The 13353-nt window shown below is 38.1% G+C and overlaps 1 protein-coding gene across 2 annotated transcripts in view; it reads right to left on the minus strand.

The window, feature by feature from the left end:
- ZNRF2 (zinc and ring finger 2) overlaps positions 1–13353 on the minus strand; it is a 59120-nt gene that overhangs the window by 22917 nt on the left and 22850 nt on the right. For both annotated transcript variants that reach the window (XR_012658984.1, XM_075083351.1), the window contains exon 2: positions 5058–5153. Coding sequence is in view for 1 of the 2 variants with exons in the window: in XM_075083351.1 (XP_074939452.1) it covers positions 5058–5153 (96 nt within the window). In the remaining variant the exon portion in view is untranslated. The remainder of the gene's footprint in view (positions 1–5057; positions 5154–13353) is intronic.

Consider the following 13353-nt stretch of genomic DNA (forward strand, 5'->3'; position numbering starts at 1 on the left):
TGTTAGATTCAAACACCCCAGAAGACAAAGTACATTGCCAGACAGGAGGAACACACTGAGTTTCACTCATGTTTTCCTTCCAGTACACCTACCTTAATTTTCAATATCCTGTCTGTAACAGTCTTTCCACATACTAATCCTCCATTCAATACAGAGCTGGATAAATTTTAAATATAAATTCATATATATAATCCCTGCTATCTGTGATGTTTGACCCCCTCCTCTTTTTTGGTGTGATAGGGCTAAAAAGTTCACTTATGTAATTTAAAAAGAATAATTGCAAAGTTGTTACCTTGAGTAAGGAGAAAACCTCCAGCAGCTCACATACTGGATGTCTCAACGCTCTCCCTCTGAAATTTACAATAGCAAAAGCTTTTCCCCTTAAAATGAACCTCAGTAAATTTGCTGGTCAATAATCAGACCCACTGCCATATCTGAATTAAATGCAGAGTGGCCTGAGTGAAAACAGCACCACACCTGAGCAAGCGGCTTTAAGAAGAGCTGCTTAGAAAGTTTCCAGTAGAACAGCGTTCCGATACGAAATGTTGACTTGATGAAACCCAAAATATTCCACAGGAAAGTGCTAATTCAATCATAACTTTTGAAAGAGGACAGGCTGGTTCACTGAGCCAGCCAACCAGTCCAGTGAGCTGACTGTTTCTCCCTAGCTCTCCGGGGTCACTGTCTTCCTCATCCGGCCAGTTGCCAAGCTGCTAGTCCCTGCTCTCAGAGGGGAATAATAACAATAACAATAATAACAATAACAACAACAATAACAACAACAATAACAATAATAACAATAACAACAATAATCTTACAAAGTGTTCTGAGGAACAAACAAAATCATTTTAAAATGAAAACCAAAATTGCTTCAGAACCAACTGCAAGCTTTCTTCAAGAGGAATTAGTTGCATTTGTTGAAAGGCTTCTAAAACTAGTGCCCCTAAAGACAGAATTCTTTTATAAAACACCCTCTGGTGAAAAAAAAGCGCACCAATACTGTAACAACACAAAATGAACAATAATTATATTAAAAACCTAAACTTCACCAGATAGGTCTAATCAGCAAGGAGTTAAAAAGGCAAGTTGCTTCCAAACCACTGAGTGTTATTCAAGTAAATGCCCCGACCTGACCAAAACGCAGGGCTACCTTTTAAGCATCCCCTTGCACAGAATAGCCCCTAAGAGGGCTCCCTGCAAACTCGAAAAAGATGATGCAAGGGGCCTCATTAACACTCTGGAGAAGCTCAAGGGAATAGGTATGACTATATAATATTTCATCAGTGGTTTTCAAGAAAATCTGTCAACTAGAAAGTAAGCCACTTTCCTCCTGAAACTGCCTTTTAGCAACCTGTGGCTAAGCAGCGCATTGGACCTGCTGTGGCTTCTCAGCAAATAACAGTGTGAAGAGTTTTTAATTGCTAAAAAAAGAGCAAAGCTATTTAAGACAGTAACACCAAACACCACAATGTTTTTGCACAATTCCATTCACTTAACCAGCTTTTGCATTAAAATGCCTAGATACTGGCTCGTGTGTAAGCACCACAAGTAGTTTAAGAGGTACTTGGAACAAAGTTCCACAGAAAAAAGAAAAAGCTCTTTTTATATGCCAAACTGAGTAAGCAATGAGATCTCTGTTGCAGACAAGTCACATGATTTTGAAAGAATAAGGCTAATAAAATGTAGTGATTTATTTATATGAAAATCAGCACAACTTCCAGCATAGAACTGGGACAAGTGTGTGACCACTCTCTTTCAGAAAACACATGTAAATCAGACAGCTGCCAGAGTTTGCAGTTCCCTGACCCTTCCTACTGCCAAATGCAATGCACAAAGGTAGCTCAGAAAGCAATTAAGAGATTGGCTGGGAGGACTCATTAATTTTTTTAAACTTCAAATCACATCTAAACAGTCTTATAACATTTTTTGGGGGGAAGACTGTATGCCTCAGAGTCACACTTAAAAAGAAAGGTTTGTCTTCTCAGAAAGACGAAATACATACAATTTGCTCCCTGTTGTTTCTTAGGAAGAACAACCAATACATTTACAGTATCATGAGGAAACACATCTAGAACAGAATTAGACATAAGCACAGTTCAATCTAACTGCTAAATTTTTTAACATCTCACCACCTGCAAAGTCTAATGCTCCCTTCAACTACTTGCAACACAAAATTCAGCGAGAAAAGAAGGTGAGGGGAAATATATATATATTTTTTTTTCCCCTGCAAGTGCTAATAGGACTGGGAAACCACCAGTGACCAACACAAGCAAATGATGCCTACTTGACTCTATTTGAGTATGTATGGCTTAAGGCCAAGATAACAGTAAGAAAGTAAAGCACAGAGAGATGCCTTCTGTTTTGGAAGAAGGCATCTTTTCTTGTCTTAAGGAAAAGTTGAGACACCCTTCTTACGGCTTATGACATAAAGGCAGATCTATCACTGATGATGTCATCATGGCAAACAACAAAATATACAAGAAAAAAAAGCATGTGTTTAGACATTCAAACACAATTTCTGGGCCTGTAATCATTGCAGCATTAAGTTACCAATCTGCTATTTAATTCTCTTTCATTAGCCTCATTAAACGGATTCCAATCATACCACAAAGTAACAACTGAGAGCTGTACAACTCACTTGCCATATCCTCAATTTCTTTGTGCTGCAGTAATTTGAATAACCAGCTATAGGCTATAATTTAAGATTTAGTCCACGACTCCAGGAGCTAACCAACTGGAGTTACAGGGATCAATGCACACTTCTATTAAGAGTTTATGAGAATGAGACCGTACTTCTAAGTGTTTCTTTCAAACCAGCCTACATAATTTAGTAGTTTTCTCCTTTCAAGCTTATATAAACATTTCCCAGAATGAGTTTGAGGCTCTCTATACAGCAGACACACTCCTAAACTCAGAAATTACATGTTGCTTGTATTAACTCGTATTATCAACAACTGCTTTAGTCCTGCTGCAGATTATCCAGAGAGTGGGTTCAGGTGCCACTCACAAGTTTTACTTCTGCTCATTTAGGTGGAAGTTTGTTGACTTAACAGACTGTGCAATGGTAGCAAGATGGCCCAAAGGAGCTCCAATCAGCCGTGTGCCAGTTGAGAGAAACAGTACATTAAAAAAAACAAAACAAACGAAAAAAAACCCCAAACACACCACAATAGAGAGATTGACTGTGGCACCATTGTGATACAAATGAACATCACAAACAAGACTGAGAGGTTACATTATGTAATTGCTATTTCTTTGAAAATAAGTTAGTCAGCTGAGTGGATTCATATGCACATGTATGGAGCATCACGGGCAAAGGATTTCAGTTGGTCAACTCATAACTTGTGGACATCCCAACAGTTTGATTAGTGCCAGAGCTTGCTGCTTTCTGCCAGCTTGCCGCCTCCTCCTCTGCCGTAACTGATCCCAAGTGCATTATCCCTCCCTGACTGGGAAGACCATCCTGCCTCTCTGATGTTCAACATCCCTTGGCGCACAGATTTCTAACAACTTATCTTGGAACACGCTCGGCCCTAATTTACAAAAGGCAAAACAAAGAGAAACAAGGCCCCCTCTGTTAGATGAAGTCAACCTTCCCAAATATATATGTGTGGCAACACCAGGAGAAAAAAGAAATTTTTACTTTTCCCAAGTGCTGTGCTTTGAAGTGGGTTTCACAACTCTAAGTATATGATTTCAAATTATTTTTGCAATTAAGACCAAGCATTATTGCTGTCCAAACAAAGAATAAGGTGGGCCAACCACCCTTCAAGACTTTTTCCAATTTAAAAAAAAAAATCCAGTGTAGGATACCATAACAGCGAGGGTGCCAGGAGGGTCAAAGAGCCCATAACTGCAGGTTATTTATACAACTAACTCACTCATGTTGGAAGGGACCTCTGGAGGTCTTCTGGTCCAGTCCCTCACTCAAAGCAGGACCATGTTAGACTAAGTTGCTCAGAGCCTTGTTCAGTCAATTTCTGATCATCTTCAAGGATGGAGGTTGCACAACGTCTTCAGGTGCCTGCTACTGTGCCTGACCACCCTCATTATGCAGCATTTCTACCTTACATTGACTCAGATTTTTCCCTGATGCCGCTTATGATCACTCTCAACTTTTTCCTCTGCACCTCCAAAAAGAATCCAGCCTTCTCTCCTCTACATTTTATTTCTAATCGCATTCTGTTCTCACATATTCCACGTGTAACGTCTGGTGATTAACAAGCTCATTTCAGGAGGCATCATAAGATTTCCTGATCGTAGGGCAGCTCTGCCAAAGGAGGCACTTAAGATTTCAGTAAGGTTTTCTAATTCCTAGTTCTCTGAAACCTTTTTGTGTGCTTGCCATAGAACTGACTGTCAGTGTAAGCCATGCCAATACAAAGGTTTGATCCCAACAGTGGCAAAAGTCCTGTTTGCCTTGCATCAAAGGTTGCCTAGGAGCACTTAGTGATGGACAAAAATAGAGCTACTGCAGGTGATTTATTTGACATTGGCAAAAGTCTCACTAAACCCACAAAAAAATGAAGGTGAAACATACATTTCTACAAGTCTTTATGAAGTATCCCATTCACAGTCAGCTGAAGGAGAAAGTTCTTTAGCACCTTCAGGAAAGGGTGATTTCCTTGAATAAGGTGCAGAAACACAGGGCGCCAAGGAACAGTCCTTAATAATGTCCCCAGAAGGAGACTTCATTGACCCACCTCACTACTTGATGTCATTAGATGAGAAGACATTTAAACTACACATCTCAAGTGGGCACTAAACAGACACTGACCAATATTTGCTCAAGGCCAAAAAAAAAAAAGGAATACACAAACTCAAATAGGAATAATTTTATACTTGTAGAACAAGTTGACAGTGTAAATTATATTGGCAAGCAGTATAAAAGACCAAGTTCTTGGGAATTATTTTGAAAAAATAAGTAAGCAAAAAACATACACCATTTCTGAGTCCACTGAATTAGTTACCAGAACATCTTATTAAATTTATTTAAATTTATTTAAATTAAATTTATTTAAAATAGATAAGTAATTATCACCTTACTTCTTTCTTACCATTGTAGGTTATCCTTGGTTTTGTCAAACACATCACAAGATGTAAATCCATTTCATCGGAAGATACAAATTTTGAACATACAGGGCACTTGAATCCTATGGAAAATAAAAATATGTAGGCATTAGTACATTTGACCATGTTGCAAATATGTATATTCAAGCCAAAAAAACCCTATTCTGCACACATTAAAAGAAAGAAAAAAAAACAATCTGGCAGCTTTTCAGTTTTGGCCTGACATTTCTTACATGAATATAAATTCCTTGACGTCAAAAGATCTCGAAATGGACCATTGTTTCTGCAAATTGATCTGTTGCCAACTGTAAACATGTCACCACCTGTGGAACAAAAATGTTTTCCAGAAACTCTAAGAACAGTTTAAGACAAGTGCAAGAGGATACTGTGGGTCTACTAAAACAGAAATTAGAAATATATAGAGAACCTAGACCTGGGCAGGAGCCCTGAATTAACATCTGCACTTTTACCAGGAATAGCATTGAAACTTTAACAAAGGATCACAGGTTTACATCTCATCATGCAAGCTACAGCACCTTTTACCAGTCTGGGACACAGGGAAAACATTCACTCAGGGGTGTTGCCTTACCTACTGAATCACTAATATTTCCTGTAGCACTGAATTTGTTTGACTTCTCTAATTGTAGCCAAGCATGACCTTGTTTAGCTTGTGAGGTCACAGCCTGAGGCAATATGGAGAAAAGAATAATTAAGACAGGCTGGATTGTGATGCAACTGCATAATCGTCCATGACAAAACTGCTTAATACTTTATGTCATTACCAAAGACAGAAGTCTTCCAGCTAAGGGACAAGATTGGTTGGACAAGTTTTACTGTCCACAGGAAAGTCTGACTGATTTTGATCTGCTGAATAATTAACACACATGTGAGGGACAAAAAGCCATCAGCACGGATCCTGATGCATAACAACTGTTAAGGAGCATGCCTACAGGACAATGTACAGCAAAAATATCTAAATCCATGCTCAGTGCAAAGAAGCAGCTTTTTCTTTGATGCTGTTGAAAAGTAATGATGCAGGCATGTATAAATGGCCACTGCACCTTCCACCAACACTCACATCAGAGCCTCTAAAACAAACGTTGTAGTTTGTTGCCCCTTGCGTTTGTACTCCTAACCTTGTGAGGCCATAATGAGCTGAGTCAGTCAAGGATGACAAGCAACTTGATGCTGCACTTTCAAATTACTGATGCCTGAGAATTTTGATCTTTACTGTTAATTATTATCCAGATGTAGATCAAGCCACTAACCTGAAGCATTAGTACTTGATAAGTGAAATTTCTATCAAGACAATGATTTTTAATTTTTTAGTGCAGCTAATAGGAAGCAAGTCAAAGCAGACAACTGGTAACACCCATGAGGAACTGAGCAGCAGCTGAACATGTACTGGAAACCACTTCCTGAGATAAAGTACAGTTTTGATTCTTCCCATTTTAGTCATAAGCAGTTCATATCTATTTCTTCTTGTGTCAGTCTTACACTTCAGTTTAAATATTGCTCTTCTCTCCTTATTTTTAATCCTCCTCCCCCAGCCCACATTGTTACAAACAACACCTACAAGCACAGGTTAATAAGCATACAAAAGCCAAACTAATCTTTTGGAAAAAAGAAGTTGAAAGCATTAATTTACTTGTAGAAAGCTTTGTTAGTGACCCTTCAGCCACTATGTAGCCTCCTTTCCCCAGGCTGCATTTCAACATGACTAAAATCGAAATTAGTATCTTCCAAACACCAAACCCACCCATAACTGTTTTGTTACAGTTTTCAAAACTGACACAGAGTAAATTTTCTCTCAACCTTTATCAATCTAATGCAGCTGATTACTCTTAAGTCTAGTCAAAACCTACTAAGACCCACTCATTATTCTCATTTGTATGCTTCTATAAGGCGTAATTGACAACGTATTTTGATGTGAAAAAGCACGCTGTGCCGGAAGGGAGTGTTTGCATTACAACAAGTTAACATTTATGTTCATGGCTAGTTAAGCACCAGGACAGACATTAACAGGTTCCCTCTGCTTTCTGGACAGAACCCTTCTAGCTTTTTCCCTAGGGTCATCAGCACATCTAATTGGGAGTTACAGGGGATAAGGAAAACCATCAATAGGCCTTTAGAACCATTGCTAAAGTTAAGAGTGTTATTAAGAAGGTACGTATCTCAGGAATGCTTAGAGGGAATACTAACATCCAAATAAAACAGTACGGAGAGTTTGGGTAAATAATAATGGTGATGATGATAATGATGATGATAATAATAATAAGCTTTTACTTAAAATCATGCTTAAAGATAGACAGCTATGAAAAAAATCTTTGTTATCAACCTAGAGTATTCAGCTGAATTATAATACCATGTACCTGCCCCTAAACCTTGTAAACAGTCTGCATTCTTGCAATAAGTATTTTAACAATACAGTATCTTGTGGCTTGTCCAGTGTCAAAGGAGATCTGAAGGTAACAGTTAAAGAACTACAAATATCCTCCTGACACAGCAAGTCTGGGATGTCTGACTGCTGTAGCTCAACCCAGCATGCAGAACAGTACACTGAAGAACCCAAGTAGTAGAGGACATCACACTTAACTATGCCTTACGGACCAATTTAGCTGCTAGTGGTAAAGGTGTCTTTGTGGGAAAGATGTTTTTTCCAATGACCAACATCAGCTGCATGCCAGAGACTAGCATAACAGCAGAAAAAGAGCCTTGACCTCACAACACTTGCTGAAACATTTTTCAAATACAAGTGAAATCCAACTTCTCATTCCTTTACAACGTTCTGCTCCAATAAACAGCTCCTGGATTTAGCCATCTTCCCCAACAGATGCACAGCGTATATTTTGTGTGAAGGAAATTACCATTTCCCACTCCTTTAGTAACAAATTATTTTGACTGTAGACACAATATTTCCTTTATTTTTAACTGTGTTTGAAAAATATAAATAAGTGAACAATCAACACGGTCCACAAGTCAGTTAAAGGTTCTTTAAAAAGCTGGTATTTTCCCACCTTTCCTCAAATCAGAAGGCACTAGTTTCATGACCCAGTTTACAATTAAGTACTCCGTAAGAACAAAGACTCTATTGTACCACTGCCCAGCAGGCTAACAACATTCATAGTCTATGTTTGTTTTTACCACCAGTCTTAAGGAACAATTCCGATAACTTGAAGAAAATTTCACATGACTAACTATCAGCAACAGGTCAAAAATAACTGGCTCTCTACGTGACTTGTTTTACTAAGTTTTGCAGATAAACAGTGCATTCACAGATACTTGACAACAAAGTAGAAGTCATCAGATGAGGTGGCATAACATGAAGGGTCCTCTAAAAACTACAAAACTCAACTAACTATTTTCTCACTCTTTTCAAGGAAAGCACAAGAGATAATGTATAGTTCTAGGTAAATCCCAGCTCTTATAAAGGTTTCGGTTTCACAGCATCCCTTAGCCTCATCCAAGATGAGGAACTATCACCTTTGTGTTACGATCATCACTGCTTGTCAGCATATCAGTGCAAAGCTGTCCTTACTTCTCCCATTGCAGAGAGGACATCGCCTGTGATACAACCGAAGTCAGGGGAAGACCCACCTCTCACCCCATTCTCTTTCTGTACATCAGGAAAGAACTGAGCAAACACACACCTCTAGCTGACTTTTATAACTGCATGCTTAAGAGGCAGGGAGACAAAACCTTACAGGCTTTCATCATCTAGTTTCACAAACCTGACTACGATACTGAAAGTAACAGATTACTTAAAACAAAACCATAATCCTGGAAAAAAGTACAATTGCAAGAAAAGATAACAGAACAGAAAGTTGCAGTACAGCTACTAGAAAATCCGAAGGTGGCACAGAAAGTTAGAAATAACTAAACCTGCATAAGTAGCAGGACTTAAATATTCAGAGGTGAATTCTCTCTTGAATGTATCACTTTCTTCAGACTCTGCCATCTTTTGCAAATGAACCTCCAGTTAGCCAAGAAATCCCATTTTCTCTCGTATCCGCCTACTGAACTCATAACTTTCATCTCTAGCAAGCTTGGGAACTATCTGCAAGGACAGGTCAATGGGTGGCCACCCACTCTATCTGTACCAATTTCAACTTCTTACTGATATCTTACTGTGTTTGCCTTGCTTTGCAAACATCAGGCTGTTTAACTTGCAGTTCAGTGCGTACTGAAGCAAATAAAACCCATCCAACAAATAATACACTCCTGGACCTCTATAATTTTTGCAAAATCATGTTGGCACTCATTCTGGAATATCTACTTTGTGGTGGGAAAAAAACAGAGCTAAGAACTTCCAGACAATACAGTGCAGAGTGTCACAGGATTGCACATAAAGGAAACACATTAAAATGGTATTAGGCTTGCACAGAAGAGTGGATGATCCTTTTGGTCAATACTAAACAGCTGTAGGAAGAAATAAACAAATAAAACCTGCACCAATGCAAAAGACTGCACCAGCCTGATCAGAGTAACCTTTTGGCAGAAAACATCTCAACTGGAATTTTGCCAAAAGCAAACTAAAAGTATGAGACCAGCTGTTCTTTTAAAGTAAGCGTGCAACATATTTAAGTTTTTGTATCTTTGTGTTTTCAAATAAGATGGATAAATCCATCTTGGTTTACATTTAAAGAAGTCATAAGAAAAGAGAAATCCTTGCATACACATACTTTTCTGAAATGTGTTTGTCAATAAGAAGCCTGACAAATATTACTTGCATACTTGCACTTGTTCTTCAGTGCTTAGAAAAGTAAGTATAGACAATCTGAAAGCACAGCATCCAGTATATGCGATGGTATGAGGGTAGTATGCAAGATTACTGTCACACAAATAAAGCCTGCATAATGATGCTAAAACAAAACAACACAAATAATCCCCTCCCCTCAATAAACAGAAAAGACCTCACATAATCAGAGAAACATGTCAGAAAGGACTTCAAGAGGTCACCAAGTCTATCCCATACTGGGAAACTGGGTTAAATGTACTTAGAGGATTCAATCTGCCTTTAAAATCAAATAGTGAAAGATTTTCAGACATCCTAGAGAACCTATAATGCCGATCAGTTATTCCTAAGGAGTTAGAAAGATCTTCCCTTATCTCTAATCTGGCAGTCAACCGTATGGAAAAGGTTGATTACTTCTTTTGTGTTCAGTAGACATGGAAAACGTTCAGTAACTGTCCTCGGTATAAAAAAAAACCACATTCACACTGGAAAATGTGTGCGCTTCATCTTTTTCCCCTAGCCTGAAAAAACCTGAGTGACTGTAATCTTACCTCACAGGCCCTGATGTCTAAACCTTTTATTCCTATTGCTGTCGTCTGGACTCTCTCCAGACCTAAAAAATTGCATTGGCAAGAACTGGGTGGAGTTTTCAGGCTAAGACTTCACAAGTCCTAAGCACAAATTAATAGTTACCTATCACACCATTCTGTTACACTAGGTATTGAATATCTCTATATAGGTCTATATATACATAAAGATATCTCCTTTATGTGTGTGTATATTGGTATCTACATGTACATTTTAAACAAACCAACAGGTCCCATTTTTAGTGGTATGTTTTATTTCTCCTCAAATTCAGTAATTCTCATTTGTCTTTTATAATCAATTATGAACACTTTTCTAACATGTTAAAAACAATTATGAACTCCAATTTTGTCCTCCATGGTGCTTTCAGATCTTACAAATTTGCATTATATTTCCTTTTTTAAAGTGTCCACCCTCCAAAAAAAGATGCCTGAAAAAGGACCCAAAGTAGGCCACTGAGATACTTGATTTGAATTACTCTCCTAGAGCAGCTACAGGATTTTTTTTTTCCTACCTATTTCAGCATCCACCTACTTTTTCACCTAGACCATATTCTCTAAGTTTGCTAATGAGAATATAAAGCAAAACAGCATGAACGTTTTAAAGTCAAAGTACAATGCCTCTACTTCTTCCACTTCCTCCCTTTATATTCAATGGTGTAGAGTTTATAGACTAAGAAGTGAGATTGTAAGAACAGCAGAAAATTAGACAGAAATAATTCAGATTCTCAGTGAAGTAACAACAGTCCTGGTCAAGTCAAACTTCTGTTACTCCATTCCTCTGTAAACTAATTTGTAAAACCTGAAGAAGAAAAAAAAGCTCTAGTAAATACTGCATGGTTTGTCAGAGTTATGTGGCCACAGAATTCTTTCTTCTCTTCTCCTCAGACAGCTGAAATGGAAAGACAGAATGAGTAATTCCTTAAGCTCAAAACCATGAAGCTTTGTACACGAAAGTGTATTGGTTTAACACATCTAACATCTCACCTGGCAACTCTACCCTTACCACCAAATTCAAGAACAGAGAACTGGCGTTTTTTTAAAATGTCTAAGTTAGAAAGTAAAAGCAAAAAAAAGCATTACAATTCCCAGGGAACCCTCTACAGGAGAATTTCTAGGTGCTATAGCTCCCAGTACAAGCAGCTACTTGGAGAAAGTTTGCGATTTTATGTGCAGAAGTTTTTCATTAAGAAAGTGTCTAGGTGAAAAGATACATCTAATTCTCTAGTTTCCATTCTTCCTTATGCTGTCAATGGCCTAAGCTGGGAGAACACAGCACCATCTGGAAAGACTTCTGGAGATGGAAAGAAATACTCCCCTCAGTTTGGGAGAGAACAGGAAATCAAATGGAAATAAGGAACACAATACAAGTGGGGCTTTTGCCACTTTGGAGAAATCTTGTGGAGCTGTATGGAGAACAAGAAAGTTGTCTGACTATGCAGTTAAGCCAAGTTGAACACCTTTTGGAGACCAGTCAACTACCTTATTCAGAAAGCAAGTAGCCAGAAAGCACAATGGTCTGGGGCACAAATGTATTTTGTTTACACAGGACAGGCAAGATTAACCTGTCAAACAGGCTTAGTTCTTGCATTACCAGATGATGACAAATAACTCACTGCAAGTCAGCTTGGAGGTTTGAAAACTTCATGCAAATGAAATGCCTTAAAACTCTTACTTTAGTGATATTACATATTCCCATTTATTTTTTTCTTCTTAACTCACCCATCACAGTTCAAGGAAGAAGAATTCTTCTCTCTCATTCCTAATCTCTCCTGAACCCAGACTTTTTTTTCTTCTTTACTTTTCCTACTCCCTCAATTTTCTCTCATTGCCTGGAGCAATATTTTCCTCAAACACCTGAAAAAGGTATTTCCACTCATCATTTCACAATGAAAGTTGGGGACGACAGACGGGATAAAGCTGTTCTACTGCCAGAAGTAGGCTCTTCTGGAGCAACAGAGTAATTTGGCATGACAACTACAAACTTTTAAGCACAGGGAACTAGTTAGTCTACAGTCCCCTCCCCTTATCTGCACTGTCAATAAAGTCACTACTTAAAAAAATATACTAGGGTTAAAGAAAAAGTTTCCATAGGAAATCACATCATTTAAAAGGAAGTATAGGAAGAGCTGCCCCAAGATCAGAAGAAAGAATGAAGTCCTACTTTTTGAAAACGCACAGGCGTAAATATCTTTTACTGTAAAATGCAATAAATCTGATTAAAATTACATGAAGCATGATAATAAGAGAGGAGAGGGTGGCTATACCATGCTGAGAGTATATTTAATGATAGCTAAAAGGGAAGAGGAATGATGTGAAAATGGCTGAATAATGGTTGACAAGGATGACTAAACTGAACACGTGAAACAGCATCTTGTCTGACAGAGAAAAGTCTTCTGAGCAAACTGGCCAAAATGCACACTAGGTCTTACAGAAAAAAAAAAATGGGAGAGACAAAGTAAACACTGCACTTGAAACGCAGCAAACAGGAACAAAGGAGCAAGCCCCAGGAGAAGGCAGCATCTTAGAAGACAGCACAGATAATGATGCTGCTTGAAAGCATGCAGAAGACAAAGTCTCTCAGAGAATCTGAAAACTATTACTCTACTACACATACAAGGCGATAATGGAGACCTGAGAAAGCACAGCATTTACAGACAATTGGTCTGCTGCCTACAAAGTTTTTACCAAAGTAAGGGGAAAAAAAGAAGTCCTCACTAAGGCAAAACTTTGTAAAGTCTGATTTAGGTGAAATACTTACCAATAACCTACTTGTTCCTGCAGAAATAGAGGTAGCAGTGACAAAGAAAAAAGGGGAAAACCAATCAATAACAAAAAAGTCAGAGTACAAAATATTAAAGACTACAACTGGGAGGAATATACGTAAATAAAAAGTTAAATTACATGGGATGTTCTCAGGAGTTTAAATAATAATTCTAAACATAATAATGATTCATTTGTCAA

This window comes from Phalacrocorax aristotelis, chromosome 2 (genome assembly GCF_949628215.1).
Source record: "Phalacrocorax aristotelis chromosome 2, bGulAri2.1, whole genome shotgun sequence".
NCBI lineage: Eukaryota > Metazoa > Chordata > Aves > Suliformes > Phalacrocoracidae > Phalacrocorax > Phalacrocorax aristotelis.